Genomic DNA, 17,780 nt, shown 5'->3' with positions numbered 1-17,780 from the left:
CGAGCGAAGTCAGCTTATTTGTTGATATATTTCAAACACATTACTTTCTACGTCCGTTCGGACTAAGCAAAAAGCAGATTGGACGTGTTGCGACAGATACTAAATATGTGTTAAAGCAAATGGATAAATTAAAACAAAAAGTTGTATTCTTCTATCAAAAATGTATTATATCGGACAATGTAGGCATTATTAGACCTAAAAAAAAGTCCACATTCCAAAAACATGGGATATCAGATCTTATTATATTTTTGTTATATGTGCGTGCGTGTGCGCACGTAAGTACGTGTGCGTGTATGAATGTTTTTGTTTTGAGCATATATACGTACGAAGAGAGGATCGGTCTTGCGAAATATTCCGATCGATATCTCGGAACAGTTATGCATAAAAATAAACACCATCGCTGCATGTGGAATCGACACCAAATTACAAGACAAAATAATTGCTCTTTGGCTACGAAAAGGTATGCTTTTTGGTTACGAAACGGCATGCTTCAGTGATGCACAGCACATGATTGCTCATTTAATGCTTATAAAAGATACTGAGTGATTATTACAACACATTTTTTGCTAAATGTTACAATATGTTTGTAATATAACATTATAATTGTGTATTTAAAAAAAATATTAATGTTAGGTGTAATGTATGACATTATTTAATTGGTTACGAACTGGTATGCTAGTGGTTACGAAACGGTATGGTACGAACGGGTTTGGGTACGAAACGTCTAGAAACCTTTAAAATTGACTTAGAGCCTTGTTACTTGCAAGTTTGTTTATAATGCAAATTTATGACGCTGTGTGGAGTTGTGGTCTAAATCATCGAGTCCAGAAAGAGGACAGGTAAAGTTGTCGCCCTTGTCACCTTGTGTTGATTTCACGAGAAACCCGAGTCGAAATTGTAAATTTTAATTATCATCTACAAAATTGTTAATGTATTGGTATGTAACAAATATTGTTAGATTAATATTATTGACACTTGATTATATCTTCGCCGAACTCATCAGTCAGACTTCATTAGCAGTTCGTTTTGAAACAGCTGAACCCCAAATAATTTCGCTCCATATCGTCTCATCCCAAGACGTTTTAAGAGAATGGCATCTACTTTATGAAGATTGAGTGTAATATTTTATCAGTTTGGTTATCCTACAAGGTTCTTGCCAAATAGGGTGGGGTGGGGTGGGGTGGGTGGGACGTAGCCCAGTGGTATAGCGCTCGCCTGATGTGTGGTCCGTCAAAGATCGATTCCTCTCGGTGGGCCCTCTGGCTTAGTTTGGGCTGTTTTCACGTTCCAGCCAGTGCTCCACAACTGATGTAACAAAGGCAGTGGTATGTACTATCCTGTGTGTGGGATGCTGCATATAAAAGTTCACTTGGTGCTAATCAGAAAGAGTAGCCCATTGCATAGTGGTAGCAGGTTTTTTCTTAGCCAGAGTACTCTGACTGTAAGAGAGCTAGACGGACATTTGGACATAAACACACTCTCATTACAGTCCAAGACCAAGCTATGTATTTTTTTGGCAATTCCCGACAACCAAAAAGTTGGCAAAGATTTCCGCTCTAATACCACAACAATACTATGTTTGACGTCAAATACCGTTACATCGATCATTTTCGAGTTAACTGATTAAAAAAAATCCACATATTAATCACTAATACAGAAAGAAATCCGACAGCACCCACATTCAGCTACGCTTCGTGACACTCCGTCGCAAGAATTACAAAGCTCGGTGACCTATTTCGTGACGTAGATTACGTGATCGCCCACTGGGCGATTCCGCCTAGTAGACGGAATGGCTGAGTGGGCGATCATGTGACGCAACGTCACGATATAGGTTGGCGAACTTAGAATTCTGCTGTCCGGAGTTTGCCGAAGCTTAGCTGAATGTGGGTGCTGTTGGGTTTCTTTCTGTAGTGTGCTATGCAATTTTAAAACATAAAACGGTAGTTGCTAATCAATTTTTAGTTAACAAGAAATATCACTAAACAAGATTTTGAAAACAAAATGTTCCCTGGACGTGGTTAAGGACCACACATATATTGAGAGAGGAAACCCGCTATTGCCACTTCATGGCTACTCTTTCCAGTTAGCAGCAAGGGATCTTTTATATGCATCATCCCACAGACATGATAGTACATATCACAACCTTTGTTACACCAGTTGTGGAGCACTGGCTGGAACAAGACATAGCGCAATGGGCGAACAGACATAGAAAGTGTGATGCTTAACATTATGTCTGATCATATAACCGTAGCTAAAAATGTGTTGAATGTGTCGTTAAATAAAACATTTCTTCCTTCTTTCTTGTGCCAAATAGTTGCAGCTCCATTTGATTAAGGTTTTTTTTATGGTAAAATGCAAGTATTATCTCTATAGATATCCTTCCCACCCCTCCCTTTTTTTCTCTCTCTCCCTCTGTCTCTTTAGTTATTGTAGAAATAACCTTTAAGCATGAAACCAACAATCACACCAAATGAGATTTAAAATTTAATATAACACAGTTAAAATACAGTTACAATTAACACACAAGCATAACCAATCAACCAAACATACATATGTATACATGTAACACTTTGTATCTCTCTCCCTGTCTCTCTCTCAGCTTTATTGCTTAAAATAACCTCTGCACATCTATGTCTAAATATATTTCTCGTCTCTCTCTCTCTCTGCAGGTAATTGCAGAATAACAAAATGGCACAAACTCTGACCGGAGGTCACACATCATCTGTTCTATGTGTAGACTTATCGACTACAAACCGGGTTGCATCGGGAGGTGAGAACGGAGAGCTCTGTCTGTGGTCGACCTCGAGAGATCTGCTCCACACATTCGTCCGAGACGAGAAGGACTGCACATCTGTGCTGTTCTCAAAGAAGACCCCGTCGACACTGTATGCATCGTTTGGAGACGAGATCCTCGTGTTCGACACAGACGGAGACATGCAGATCCCCGTGCGTTCGCTGTGCTCCAACCGGGATGAGATCAACCAGATTCAACTGGATGACAAGGAAGAGCTTCTGGCTGCCTGCGATGACTCTGGTGAAATAAAAGTCGTGAATTTAGTCGAGTGGAAGGTCTTGAAGACGCTGCGACACAAACACACAAATATCTGCTCATCCGTGCATTTCCGTCCTAGCCATCCGTGGCATTTGTTTAGCGGAGGCTTAGACTGCAAGCTCATTCACTGGGATTTCGCGAAATTAAAAGCACTAAACCAGCTCAATATGCAGGAGCTGCAGAGTACACCGACAGATGCGTCGGGGTACATGTTCAACCCTCCATTAATTCACCATCTCGACGTCTCGCCGAACGGAAAATTCCTTGCATGTGCCCTGGAGAACGGGCAGATCGAAGTGTTTGACACTTCACACAGGCACATCAGAGAAGTGTTCAGCTTGTTTGCGCACGATCAAGGAGCGTCGCAGGTTCACTTCCTTGACGATTCGTTTCTCGTGTCGGGTGGGAACGATCGACACATTGTTCTGTGGGATCTCAGCAAAGCTGGGGATTACGAACAGCACGAGAGTGATTCGGTAACCAATGGACACAGTTCTCCACTGGAAAGCAGAAATAGTATACTTTCCGAACTGTGTAAAGTATCGTCTATACCTCACTCTCACAAGGTCAACTGGCTGAAGCCCTTCGTTCAGAATGGACAGTCATTTGTTGTAGTAGCTGATCAAACGAATGTCGTAAAACTTTTGCCTTTGAACTGACCGGTTCAGTTTTACATTTACAGTTGTTTTTTTTTTATGAAAGATCATTTAAAAGTGATCCGAAAGTTGGTCAAAACCACAACATGTTGCACTTTTACAGTTATGTATTGTAATTTATTAAATATACTAAACTACAAAAGAAATGCAAATATTAATTAGTCTTCTCTTTAATTTATTTAAAATTATTAATTCTCAATCCCATTAGTTTTTGTGTATTTTATAATTATCAATGCCGTGTAAACTTTTTAAATCCGTTTTGACAGTCTGTTTACCAATTTAATTTTATGGGGGGATATATACTCTTCAAAAAAAGTAGGGGAACTCTAATAAGAATTTACAGTTGCCAAACTTGTAAGGTATATTAGCTGTGGGGAATGGTTATATGATAATAGTGAATTAATTGGGCAAACATTACAACTGGTAGTTCAGTATTACAGTAGGTTTTATGACCACCAAAGATCTTGAAGGACAACTGGGGTCAGAAGTGAAATTTGAAAGTTGACATTTTATATCAGTAAATTGCAAATTCAAACAATAAAAATTACTAAAAACAAAACAATAACAACTGTATGATCAACAGAATGAAAAAGATTGACAGAAATAATGTTCCACAGTGATTAATCAACCTTTCTGGAAATTGTCAAAATCGAGAATGACACCCCACGCACCTGTATGGGCCAACTGCGTGATGCACATGCAAACTATGGAATGTGTTTCGGTGTGTTGATAAACAGACCTGAATGTTCTTTACTAGGATGTCTGTGGTCAAAATGTATGTTCGGTGACGGTCTAATAGTTGATATTAACAGGTTCCCCTACTTTTTTTTAAAGAGTATATATATACTTATATTAAAATACTAGTAGTCATGTTTCTTTTGTAATTCAGTACATTTTTTAAAAAGCACACGTGTGCAGTGCATAATACGAGTTTAATAAAAATGATGTTTTTAATCAGTCTGGCTGAATATTTACTTGAAAAGTGACAAACCATTTTTGGATTATGCAAAATAAATTTAGAAAACATTTCTTTGTTGCATAACCCATCTTGATCATGTATTTCATGATCTAAATTTAATTTAATGTGTAAACAAAAGACGTTTAATGTGTAAACAAAACTAGACAAGGGAACAAAGCAATCGTCGTTGCAAGTTTTAGAGGCCAGGGCTTTGTGACTCGAAGCAGTCAGAAGGGCCTACTAAACTAAAGGTAGTCGGAAAGCAGTACTACATTTTAGTTAGGTGTGTAATACGAACCAAGTGTAATTGTACTCCTCACTTTTGACAGGCGTAAATTTCCAGATTTCCAAATTTTGTTTTAGTTGTACTCCAAACCAGACCATGGATGTAATGTTTCATAAGTTTGGATAATTATAAAGGCGAAGGGTGGTATGTTTCTTACCCTAATGTTAACTAGATCATTATGTTATATAAAACAAATGCATTGTTTGCAATTGCTTCTGCTTCTGTAATATAAAAAAAAAAGAAGAGAAGAGTTTGTTTTCTTTTATAACACCACTTGAGCACACTGATTTATTAATCATCGGCTTGTCGTAAATATATAATTAAGTCTTTCGAGTTACAGTCGTGTTCCTCTAACTTTACTTATGTTTTACACCAAAGCTATGTTTGTTTCTGGTTATACTACTAAATGTTTCCTTCGACTGTAACAGCACTTTATCATGGCAAACACGTAACACCAAAATATTTACGACTGCTTCGAGTTACAAGCTCCAGATATTGATCAAAACCAGGTAGTCAGAATATACCAGGGAACATTTTGTTTTTTAAATTTTACTAGTGACAGCTGGTGATCAGTTGAAAATTGATCACCAGCTACTATTTAACATTTTATAATTGTGTAGCATTGCTTAGCGATCTCGGAAATTTGCGTAGCAAATGTGAACAAAATTCACTCTGTATTCTGTTTAAAAAATAAACAAAATATTTAGCATATTGAAAGTAGAACTATACCTCACTTGTTTTATAATGCATCTGTGTGCTTTTATATAAATTATATATTTTAAATGAATGAATGATTCAGCAGTTGAATGATACAAATTCATTTAATAAATTGAGTAAAACCAATTTTGTTGTTCTTTAATAAAAGTAGTGAATCATGTTACGGCTGGGGAAACTGGTGCATACTTGTGCAAGAATTATGCAGGGGGTTGTCTAGATTGGCGAACGATGATTCCAAGAGGATTCTTATGCATCCTGGAATGTCCTTGAATTTTGTTCTTTTAAAATCCAGGCCTGGAATGTCCTGAAAAAAACATATTTTATTATCCTGGAAATTTAGGCCAAAAATCTGGTGGTTTATTTTTTTTGCATCTTTATGTCCTGGTAATGTCCTTGGATTTTATGGGTTTTTTAAGTGTAAGAACACTGTCATGCTCCCCGGAAAATAAATCTATATATATATATATATATATCTCTATCTATATCTATCTATCTATATCTATCTATCTATCTATATCTATATGTGTATATATATATATATATATACACACACACTACGGTACTACTCTTCTCCTTTTATAAATGACGTCACATCTTCACTGAACTGACGAACCCATACAAATGGCTGAAAGGCCATATTTATACATATTTGTATTTGATACAAGTGGAGTGAAAGGCCATATTTATACATATTTGTATTTGATACAAGTGGAGTTGTTAATTTATTTTGTTCAACGACGCTACAAGAGCACATTGATTTATTAATCATCGCTATTGGATGTCTAACATATTGTACTTCCTTTAGTAGCAAGGGATCTTTTATATGCACCATCCCGTAGACAGGGCAGCACATACCACAGCCTTTGATATACCAGTTGTGGTGCTCTGGCTGGAATGAGAAATTTGCGCAATGGGCCCGCCAATGGGGACCGATCCTAGACTGACCATGCATCAGGCGAGCACTTTACCACTGGGCTACGTCCCACCCCACAGTTATTAATGGTAATCATGACACTCAAGTCTAAAATTACAGGAAGTCAACTTGGCACCAAAAGGACATCATATTTTACAGTGTTTGATGTATGGGTTTTTACACCCTGGTTGGAAATGGAGAGGAGGGTGGGGGACATGCTTTTCTACTGAGAGGATCATTGGACAAGAGGCACCGGCCTCGGTGGTGTAGTGGTTAAGCCATCGGACATAAGGCTGGTAGGTACTGGGTTCGCAGCCTGGTACCAGCTCCCACCTAGAGCACGTTTTAACGACTCAATGGGTAGGTGTAAGACCACTACACCCTCTTCTCTCTCACTAACAACTAACCCGCTGTGGACACAGCCCAGATAGCTGAGGTGTGTGCCCAGGACATGAATGATCACAATCCTAATCCATATAATCGCATATATAGAATTATCATTATGCTGGGGTGGGATCTTGCTCAGTAAGCATAATACTTGCCCTAGGTCCTTGGATCCATTCCAACAAATGCCTTATAATGTGGTATGTGCTGTCCTGCATGGGAAAGTGCACATAAAAAGATTCCTTGCTACAAATAGAAAAAAAATTGCAGGTTTCCTTTAATGACTACAATTTAGAATTAAAAATGTTTGACATTCAATGACCAATGATTAATTAATGTGCTCTAGTGATGTCCTTAACATAATCTGTAACTTTGACATACAAGTTATGGCACTGGTTGGAAAGGGAAAAACATGGCCCAAAGGAATAGTATCTGGAGGGGGTGAGTGAGCAGTCTCCAGTGGGGGTAGGCACAAGCCAGATTTGTATCTGTGGTTATATAAAGTATGACAAAAAAGTACCCCCCCCCCCCCCCCCCCCCCCCCCCCCCCCCCCCCCCCACATGCAACTACAGGCCTTCCATAGTACAAACCTGCTCCATTTAATTGTAAATGTAAGACGACTAACTTGCATATTTTTGCTAACTTCCTTCTTTTGCTATTAGTAACAATTCCTTGAAAAGCACCTCAAAAACACTTATTAAAACTAGGGGCAGGACTTACTAGTAGCCCAGTGGTACAGCGCTCACTCGCTGTGTGGTCGGGAATCGATCCCTGTTAGTGGGGCCCATTGGGCCATTTCTCGTTCCAGCCAGTGCACCATGACTGGTATATCAAAGGCCGTTGTATGTACTACCCTGTCTGTGGGATGGTGCATATAAAAGATCCCTTGCTGCTAATCGAAAAAGAGTAACCCATTAAGTGGCGACAGCGGGTTTCCTCTCTCATTATCTGTGTGGTCCTTAACCATATAAGCGTAAATAAAATGTGTTGAGTGCGTCGTTAAATAAAATATTTCTTTCTTTCTATTGTAGTATCGGTGTCATACATAATACGCACATCAAGGTTTGATGATCCTATATGACCATGTAAGAAGGATATGCTCTGGAAACGAAAAGTTAACAGAGGGACTATGCTATACCATAAAACTACCCGTCAATTAAACGGGCAAATAAAAAGGAAAAACAACAATGGAATTATAAAACATTTAATATACAGATTTATTTTGTTAAAGTCTGAGAAATGTTTTTATGACAAACATGTACGTATGGTGCAAACATTTTAAACAAAATTTTGAAGACATGCAACAGTAAAATGTTATCCATTCTGTACAAATACACAAACATGTACACTTAGATAAATTTATAAACACATTATCCCTATGCTATATGCAGAAAAGACCTAGACAATATGAATTAATTTACTCACTTGATACATCCTGGTTATATATATATATATATATATATATATATATATATATATATATATATATATATATATATATATATATATATATATATATATATATATAGTACTAAACAAGCTTGCCTGTCATACCATTTTTTTTAAATGAGTGAACACTGTTCACAAGTTTCATAAAAATAGTATGACAGACAAGCTAGTTTAGTATTTTATTTATTACAAACCAACTGCAAACAAGACGCAACGCAGAAGCAAGCAGGTGATGAGACCTACTACACTTTATTTTTCTGCGAACTGGGTCAGCAAGTGATCTACGTCACACCAATATTACACTAGTTAGATATTGAGTGATTGTTATGACATGAGCAATATCTATTCTTACATTGGTATGTAATACAGATGAAATATACAACAGAAGTTGTGCATGCCATCAAAGACATGTCAAACAACTGTTCCAGAAAGAAGAAAAAAACACAACTAGGGACTCCACGAGTCCAAAATACTGGACTTGAGTACTCAAGGGTCAAACTCGACCCAGACCAGAGCACCCGACACTGGATGATAATGGGAATAATAAGAAATAAAGTAAAATAACATTATATCATCTTAATTGGTGCCAAATAATGCCACTGTGCATTCCACACATTCCGACTTTTGTTTCCCCTCTATGTCTTATTGTCCTATGATGTAACTGCTATTATGAAAAGGCAAAATAACTTTTCAAAATATAATTAAATGAGAGTGCTCTTCCTTGCATGGGTACTAGAGTCCTGTGAACGGACTCGAGTCTTGCTACTCGGCCTGTGCCCGAGTACTCGTGGAGACCCTAAATACATCCTCACAAATCAATATTCAAGAACTACAATTTTTATGAAAGTAGCCATTAGCTAGAAATGCCGTATAGTGTTGAAATAAGGTGTAAACTGTCCCTTTAGCAGAGTAACACCCACATACCCATAACACACTCTCACACACAATACTCTAACACACACTCACACACCACAAACCCACAAAAAACCCACAACACAAACACAGACTCAAAAAACACACTCACATTCACACACCACACACACGGCAGATGCTTGCCTTTCACAATCCAGTGGATACATTGGATGGAAAGACACCACCCTGGTTATTGGGCAGTGTGAAATATTTTTGGCAACGACAGCTTTTTTGCTATTAAATTACACACATTTGCCTAATTCACAAATAAAAACAGTGGTTTTGTATTCAGGGCTAGTGCTTACATATAACTTTTAGTCCAAGAGATGTTGAGATTTGAATGTAATACAAACTGTATGCATATATCATAATCATGATACGAGGTCATTGAAGATTTGAGACTTGACTAAGTGTTATAAGCACAGGCCCTAAGGTCGATGACAGTCCAAACAAAACATTTTCAATAGTAATTTTGCATTGGAATTTTCCCAGCATTCTTAAAATGGAAAAGTAATGTACCCAGTTTATGGTTATTGTAAGGAGATGCAAAGTGATGTCATTGGAATACCGACGTCATTCAAATTCAAAATTAGCTATATTATTACAATGCTTCACCACATTAAAATAAAAACTGGTCTATTAACCTTGACCCCTGTCAAATTTCTATAACAAGCAATGCTGTTTACAGGTCAGTATTTGTTTATTTTTCATAATTCTGGACAAAATATTAATTTTAACTTTTTTTGTCAAATATATCACATCAAATTTTTTTACATTTGGATATGTCTTATTTATTGTGTATGAAGTCAAAACAAGTGTTTGAAAAGTGACTGTCATCGACCTTAGTGTTTGTAGTATAGGGAACATTTTATTTTTTAAATCTTTATCAGTGATATTTGTAGTGAATTAAAAATTGATTAGCAACTTCCATTTTATATTTTTAAAATTGTGTAGCGACCTCTGAAACTTGCATAGCGAATTGCGGCGTAATACTGAACAAAATGTTCCCTGTCATATTTGAAAATGTCTTCTGTGGGAAAGTGATGCATCTTCTGGATCTAGGGTCAGTAATTTTAAGATTTGAACACAACATCAAACCTTCGACCCAACCTTGATAATATCGAAAAACATGCATACATCTTGCTTACAGTCACACACTTTTAACCTGAATGAAGATTCAAACAAAACAGAAATTTACTTTTGGGCCATTATGCCACAGAGAAATTGTCTTAGTAATGCCCGGTATTGGTTTAAATAATTAAATAATAAGTCCTACATTTTCCCGGTACTCTGCTAAAGAATAATCGTTACTTGTAATTTTCTAGGTCCGGGCTTCTACATTATGGTAGCCCCACTCCCATGGCTAGTGATATTCAATGTTAGGCTAGTAAATAACTACTATCACCATGCCTAATGGCTAGTGGAAAAAAGTTGTCAAATGCTGTATTTAAGTTTATTTAGTAAATATGAATATCATCTCCCCAAATCTAAGGGCTTTTAAGCTCTCCCCATTTAGAGGACATATCTGATTATTACTATTAGTAAAATTGTATTTACTTAAAAGTAGGGGTAGTGAATTTTTAATCATGGCTAGTAAAAAAAATAATAATCACTGATCCCATGGCTTGGCTAGTGATTTTTATAAAAATTCGAGAATTGGTTAAAGCAATGGGTTAAAGAATATGTCTTATTTGTCATTTCTTGGAATAAGTCCTACTTGCATAGCACTGGGTTAAAGATTAAAGTTGTTCACTCAAACAGAGTCAGCTCTGGCGCACGCCAAATTCACCTATTGGGAATTTTAAAAACAACTGCCGAATTTTATTTTAATTTGGCAAAATAATTTCATGTAATAACTGATATTTTGTTACAAAATAACAGGGTATCTATCAGGGCTTCTAGATTATGGTAGCCCCACTCCCATGGCTAGTGATATTCAATGTTGGGCTAGTAAATTACTACTATCGCCATGCCCGATGGCTAGTCAATATTTTTTGGTCAAATGTTGCAGTTACGTCTATTTTGTAAATATGAATATCCTGACTCCACCCCAACCCCCAATGTTAATGTTTTAAGCTCTATCTCACTCTTTAGGTGACATATCTGATTATTACTATTTTAAATTTAGTAAAATTGTATTAACTTCAAGTAAAGAAGGGATAGTGAATTTTTAATTGGGGCTAGTAAAATGTTGAAATCCCTGATCCGACGGCTAGTGGACTTTATAAAACAAATTCTAGAAAACCTGCAATTGCGAATTTTAAAAACAATTACTGAATTTATATTTTAATTAGGCGAAATAATTTCATGTAATAATTGATATTTTGTTACAAAATAACTGGTTATCTATAAAATTTGGAAGTTTAATAGATGATCTGGCAGAAATGTTCTGTTGACCCAGAGCTAGGCCTGCCAGTACTGATCGAAAGAATATGTCTTATGGCCGCCCACTATTGGACACTAATTCATCCCTCATCTTTCACACCATCAACATTGACCAGTTCTAGTCATCTGCTAATGTCGTTATGTTTCATTGTGTGCGTACAGAGCCTTGCCGCGGTGGTTGAATGTGTAGAACGCCTGTCTGTTGCCCAGCATTTCCCAACTCCTAAAACAAAAATTACATCAGTGAACACAAATTCTCATCATTATTATTATAAAATATCTTAGGCCATAAGGTCAATCTTTTAAAAACACACCAATCTGTTATAGACCTAACCTATCCTAGCAAATACCCTGACTCACTTTGCCCAGCATTTCCCAACTCCTAAAACAAAAACAACATCAGCAAACACAACTTCTCATCATTATCGTTATAAAATATCTTAGGTTATAAGATCAATCTTTTAAAAAAAACCCACCATAATCTGTTATAGGCCTAACCTATTCTAACAAATACCCTGACTCACTTTTCTAAAGCCATTATTTCTTTTTCTTTCCCCTTCATTTTATCACAGTATGCATGTATTCTTTAGAAATATAGTGAAACCCCTCAAAACTGGACCCTCTGTAAACCAGAATTCCCTCAAAACTCTTGGGGGCAGATTTAGAAAGGTTTCACTGCATAGGAAAATTATGTGTTTTGTAAATCAAACAAGCATTCTGAGAGTACTGCTAAAGTAATAAATGTCCCCTACAGAGCCCCACACACCTCCTAAGGTCTCTCTACACAGATGTCATCTGCCATTGAAACCGATGTTAAATTGCTCAACTTCAAATAAAGATTGCCAATACAGCGGGTTCTCGTTGGCACTAACAACATACACCATTGCAAACATATATTATGTAAGCATTTATTTTCACTCCAAAATTGAGAACATTTCTGTCTTAGTATTTTGCTATATGACCGCATCTGGCTGTAGTACTGGTCCGAACAGGTGGTTCATTAACCGATTCACTCCGGCTGTCTCTTGTGCTATACATCCATGTCCCAAAAGGTCAATGCACAATATTACAAAATAACATGGGCAAAATACAGCCAGAAGGGTTACCATTATACATACATATTGTTTTAATTCTTCCTCAATTCCTATAAGTGAATATGTGAACCACAACATATGTCACAAATTTTAAGGACTATAGTGGACCGTGATGAATGAACTCTCACCCGGAAGTTATCTGTGTAGTGAGACCTAAGTTCAATAACCATAACTACATGTATGTCAAACAAGGATAAATTTAATTTACGACAATATTAAAGTCAAACTTGAACTATCACTCTACATAATAAATCTATATAAAAAAATTCAGCTTATTAACTTGAGGCATTGCAAAACAAAACAAAAAAGGCTGGAAAACTATATATGGGACGAACAGACAGATGGATGGAGGCTCTACCTGTAGTCCCCTCGGGTTTGACCAGTAGGCGACTAATCATTTAGTCTGTACTCAGTTTAAATATTATATATATATTAAAAAAATAGTGTTGGTATGTACTTATTTTTTTAAAGATATGGTAAATCATAAAACATTAGCGATCTTAAAATTTAGCCAAATCCCAAAAAGTGACATTTTAGCGACAACACTTTAGCGAGGTCATCATATCAGAAACTAAAAAACAAATAAACTTAAGTTGTAGGATCAGCTGAAACAATGTTTTTGACAAATCTTGACGTTATGCAGCTTACAGACATCTTTAATTTAGTACCGGCCTCGGTGGCGTCGTGGCAGGCCATCGGTCTACAGGCTGGTAGGTACTGGGTTCGGATCCCAGTCAAGGCATGGGATTTTTAATCCAGATACCGACTCCAAACCCTGAGTGAGTGCTCCGCAAGGCTCAATGGGTAGGTGTAAACCACTTGCACCGACCAGTGATCCATAACTGGTTCAACAAAGGCCATGGTTTGTGCTATCCTGCCTGTGGGAAGTGCAAATAAAAGATCCCTTGCTGCCAATCAGAAGAGTAGCCCATGTAGTGGCGACAGCGGGTTTCCTCTCAAAATCTGTGTGGTCCTTAACCATATGTCTGACGCCATATAACCGTAAATAAAATGTGTTGAGTGCGTCGTTAAATAAAACACTTCTTTCTTTTTTTCTTTAATTTAGTAGTAAATTACAGTAATGTGCATGCTAACTAAATATTGTTGTCAATAGCATGTAACCATTGTTGTGAGTTTGAAGTCTGTTGTATGTCTCTTTTAAAGTAGTCACACTGTATCATGAAATATTAACATCTTGTATGACCTCGCTAAATTCGCTAACATTTTATGCTTGCTAACATTTCCTGATTTACAGTATATCCATACATTATTACTTGAGTGTGAGTGCCATACAGTTTTTATGGTACCTATCAGATATAGGAATAAAACAAAGTGTAATGCTTTATTTATTACCTACAAGTAAGAATTTATGACAAATATCATGTATGATCAACAACTGAGTTTAATAACCTTTCGCGACATCAGTTACTAATTTGAAATTTGATGTAAGAATAAAACAATATAAATCATATTACCATGTTACACATGTATACCTTTTTAATAGGTTAACTGAATTTCAGTCAGTGTTTTGAGAGATACATTGATGATATTATTTTCACATTGTAAAAAATTAGTCGTTAAACACAACTGACATCACAAATATGCTAATATTGCTAAAAATAACAATTAACATGATTTTTATCCAACCATTTATTATAACACAATGAATTATATTTTGTACGTACTTATTCTCCAGTTCGGCACTTGCTTTGATCTCTTTAAAATACCCTGTGATGTGCACAACTCCATAACTGGTCAGTAGTAAGCCCAGTATACACTGAAGCAAAATCTGTAAATAAAGAAGTTAATATTTATAGGAACCTGAAGATCTTTCCATCTTTAAATATGATTACAGTACTGCACGGTCTGACTGGTTTGTAGAGCTGGGCGGTATACTGTATATACCATTCGGTATCGGTATCATGTCAATACTGATTTACTGACAGACAGAATAGTACATACCATGGCCTTTGATATACCAGTTGTGGTGCACTGGCTGGAACAAGGATAGCCCAATGGGCCCACCGATAGGGATCGACCCTAGACTGACTGTGCATCAGGCAAGCACTTTACCACTGAGCTTTATCCCACCCTGCATAACAACAACACAACAACAAAGTCATCGAGCAAGCCAAAGTTCATTTTTTAATCTATAGGGGCAGTGCTGCTATTCACCAATTCTGCCAACCATGAATTTTATTTTAGTGATAAATTCTTAAAATGTAATGAATAATATTTAGTTGGGTATTAACTGGGTTTTTGCTATATTTGACCTTTAATAGATAATTTGTTTACAAACTTACATCAAGTGGAAGTCGGGTGAATTCCTGTTCCGTTAAACGAATGTAAGTACGATCTGCAAACAAAACAAAAGCAAATGTTTTGAATTACATGAATATAAACCTGTATAATAAAGTATTAAAATTTGGTAGACTCCCTATAATTGTAGTATTATTGTAGTAAATTTACCAAATATTTTAATCCACAAAATACATTAAATATTCATTCACGTAGTTAAACAGCTGCCAGTTTTTTCAAAATCTTTCTGTCACAGGTTTATGTCGTGAACCCAGGTGGTCTCACCATCTAACAAACGTTTTGCAATAGGAAGGAAGGAAATGTTTTATTTAATGACGCACTCAACACGTTATTTATCGTTATATGGCATCAGACATATGGTTAAGGACCACACAGATATTGAGAGGAAACCTGCTGTCGCCACTTCATGTCACTACTATTTTCGATTAGAAGCAAGGGATCTTTTATATGCACTATCCCATAGACAGGATAGCACATAACAGTCATGGTTCACTGGCTGAAATGAGAAATAGCCCAATGGGCCTACTGACGGGGATCGACCCCAAGCCGACCACGCATCAATCGAGCACTTTACCACTGGGCTACGTCTCAACCCTTTTGCAATAGGTACATGTAAATTTATATTAAGTACTTATACTAATAGTAAATTAATACTCAAAGGAATATTACTAGCACTTAAATATTAACAATTCTTGATACACTGATAGGGGAGGTGAACTGACGGGTCGTATTATTTACCAAGCTCAACCAAGAGAAAATCGAGAACTTCTGAGCACAAGTGTAAAACCACTGAACAAAAGTATAAAAATGCCCAGCGCATGTAGGGTGCCAAATATGTCACGTGATAAAAATAGGTGTTCTGTATTTTGTGCCCATCACTGTTTTGTTATATTTTGTCATCAGTTGTAAATTTAATTTGTCGTCACTGATTAACTTTATTTACTTACTTTTTATTTTGTTTTATAAAAATAACTGACATTGTAATGTTTATCAATACATTTCACTTTGTGCAATGTTCAACCTATAAGCGTACGAGACAGTTCCCACCCACCCCCCCACCCCGTGCAGTACTGATCTTGCTGTAGCAAAACCTCAAATTTGCACAAAAATGATATAAATATTCAGTCAAATTGTGCTAACCTAAGATCTTTTTACAATTTATTTTAATCATTTTATTTGCAAATTTAGCTGTACACAATGTAAAAATGTGTAGTGATTCTAGCCTGCCCCACTACCAAAATGAGAGCCGATACGCCTGCTTGAATCGTGAACGAATAAATTCTCTGTATTTTTGCACTTGCATTCAGTAGTTATCATTTGCTCTTGGTAGCCCTTGGTTGAGCTCGGTAAATAAGACCATCGGAACTGACTGATTTTGCTAAGTTCATATTTCCCTTTTTTTAACAGTATTAATAAAACTGTTCATCTACTGAAAAGGTTAAACCATATTTAAAGGAGTTTTAAGCATAGCATACATTCTTGTTAATTCAATGGAGTCAAACTTTAGTTTATTAGAAGTTATTCCTATGTTTGGATCTCATACATGTAATTAATTGGAATATATTCCATCTAACTTTTTTTCCCCACTGCCCCCTTTCCTCTCTTTCCTTTTAAGTCCATCTCATTTCTTCCCAATCTGGCAACTCCTCCTATCTTTCAACTTCTTTTGCTGTCCACCTCCACATCCCAGTCCTTGTCTTTCCAACCGTAAAAGGTTAAGAGGCACCGGTGGTCGTTAATTAGTGCCGTGGATCAGACCAGCTTTATTAGCGTCAGAGGACGAGGATGCCAGGTGGGTGCAGGGAAATACACATAGACTCCACCCGTGGAGGAAGTTGAAACAGGTAGGCGATGGTGTGGACAGCTCAGAAGACAGAGTCTATTCGATCTAACTTAGTGTAATCGTAAAATGTACGTACTTCCTTTTGCAGGACACTATTCCGTGTTTTATTATAACTCTAATGGAGTTTCACTTTGAGTTATCGTTGGTATTAGACTGTGGATTGAATTGGTACAGTCTAAAAATAGAAAATTTCAGTAAAGTTCTCATTCATGGGCTATGCTATTTTAAAAACAAATTCTTGTACTCCATTTCCATTTCCTTTTTGCATAAAGTGTTATTTCTATATAAATGATGTCCTAAATTTAATTCGCGAACAGAAAATAAATTACATAAAATCGGATTTGCATGAACGACGCGCGAACGAACTGATCGTTCTCGCAATTTTCAGAGTAGTTTTGCGGGACGAGTTGAAGGAGAGCCAACTTCGTCCCCATATTACTTACGTTGTGCTGCTGAATATGCAGCGTGTGCAAGAGCTATAAGTCCAAGAGTAACGCATACGTTATGATAAAAGCCCATATTTCGAAGTTAAATAAAAAGAATAAGAATCATGCTTCGTCGATATTTACAGAGCCGAATAACGACAATAGCTATATGCAACTAATATTTTCACATTGTTGCGTAGAATTAAATTGTAAATATATTCATTTTGTTCACCACCAAGGGTGCGTCTATTTGCATGTCGCGATAGCTATATTATTTTTAGTATTTGATGCTAATTAACTCATAAATTATATATTATATTTAGAACAAATAGTTAGTATTATAATTTACTATTCAATTTACTATTCTATTCACTGAACCAAAATAA

General features: G+C 36.5%; 2 protein-coding genes across 4 annotated transcripts; one reads left to right on the top strand and one right to left on the bottom strand.

The window, feature by feature from the left end:
- Positions 1 to 395: 395 nt before the first annotated feature.
- Positions 396 to 4,127, top strand: LOC121391279 (WD repeat-containing protein 53-like). Of its 3 annotated transcripts, none has more exons than XM_041523079.1 (2): positions 396 to 460; positions 2,670 to 4,127. In XM_041523079.1, exon 2 carries the CDS (start codon positions 2,689 to 2,691, stop codon positions 3,709 to 3,711), a length of 1,023 nt encoding a protein of 340 aa, XP_041379013.1. In that variant the 5' UTR covers positions 396 to 460; positions 2,670 to 2,688; the 3' UTR covers positions 3,712 to 4,127. The 3 variants fall into 3 exon arrangements, with proteins under 3 accessions (XP_041379013.1, XP_041378967.1, XP_041378915.1); XM_041523033.1 differs by lacking the exon at positions 396 to 460 and adding an exon at positions 840 to 897; XM_041522981.1 differs by lacking the exon at positions 396 to 460 and adding an exon at positions 842 to 937.
- Positions 4,128 to 11,383: 7,256 nt separating this feature from the next.
- LOC121391176 (ER membrane protein complex subunit 5-like) lies at positions 11,384 to 17,548 on the bottom strand. Its single transcript, XM_041522909.1, has 4 exons — positions 17,413 to 17,548; positions 15,111 to 15,163; positions 14,493 to 14,596; positions 11,384 to 11,936 (listed from the first exon to the last, which is right to left on the bottom strand). Exons 1-4 carry the CDS (start codon positions 17,486 to 17,488, stop codon positions 11,852 to 11,854), a joined length of 318 nt encoding a protein of 105 aa, XP_041378843.1. The 5' UTR covers positions 17,489 to 17,548; the 3' UTR covers positions 11,384 to 11,851.
- Positions 17,549 to 17,780: the final 232 nt, after the last annotated feature.

Source organism: Gigantopelta aegis, chromosome 1 (assembly GCF_016097555.1).
Source record: "Gigantopelta aegis isolate Gae_Host chromosome 1, Gae_host_genome, whole genome shotgun sequence".
In the NCBI taxonomy this organism is placed as follows: Eukaryota; Metazoa; Mollusca; class Gastropoda; order Neomphalida; family Peltospiridae; genus Gigantopelta; species Gigantopelta aegis.
Note: the sequence above shows the minus strand (reverse complement) of the source record. Positions and strands in the feature narration are given on the sequence as shown.

Bases quoted from the DNA above. Each gene is read 5' to 3' on its own strand.
- LOC121391279 (XM_041523079.1), top strand. From the start codon at position 2,689: ATGGCACAAACTCTGACCGGAGGTCACACATCATCTGTTCTATGTGTA.
- LOC121391176 (XM_041522909.1), bottom strand. From the start codon at position 17,488: ATGGGCTTTTATCATAACGTATGCGTTACTCTTGGACTTATAGCTCTT. The intron at 15,164-17,412 runs GTAAGTAATATG...TTTTGTTTGCAG, and splicing joins TGCATATTCAGCAGCACAAC to ATCGTACTTACATTCGTTTA. The intron at 14,597-15,110 runs GTAAGTTTGTAA...CTTTATTTACAG, and splicing joins TCACCCGACTTCCACTTGAT to ATTTTGCTTCAGTGTATACT.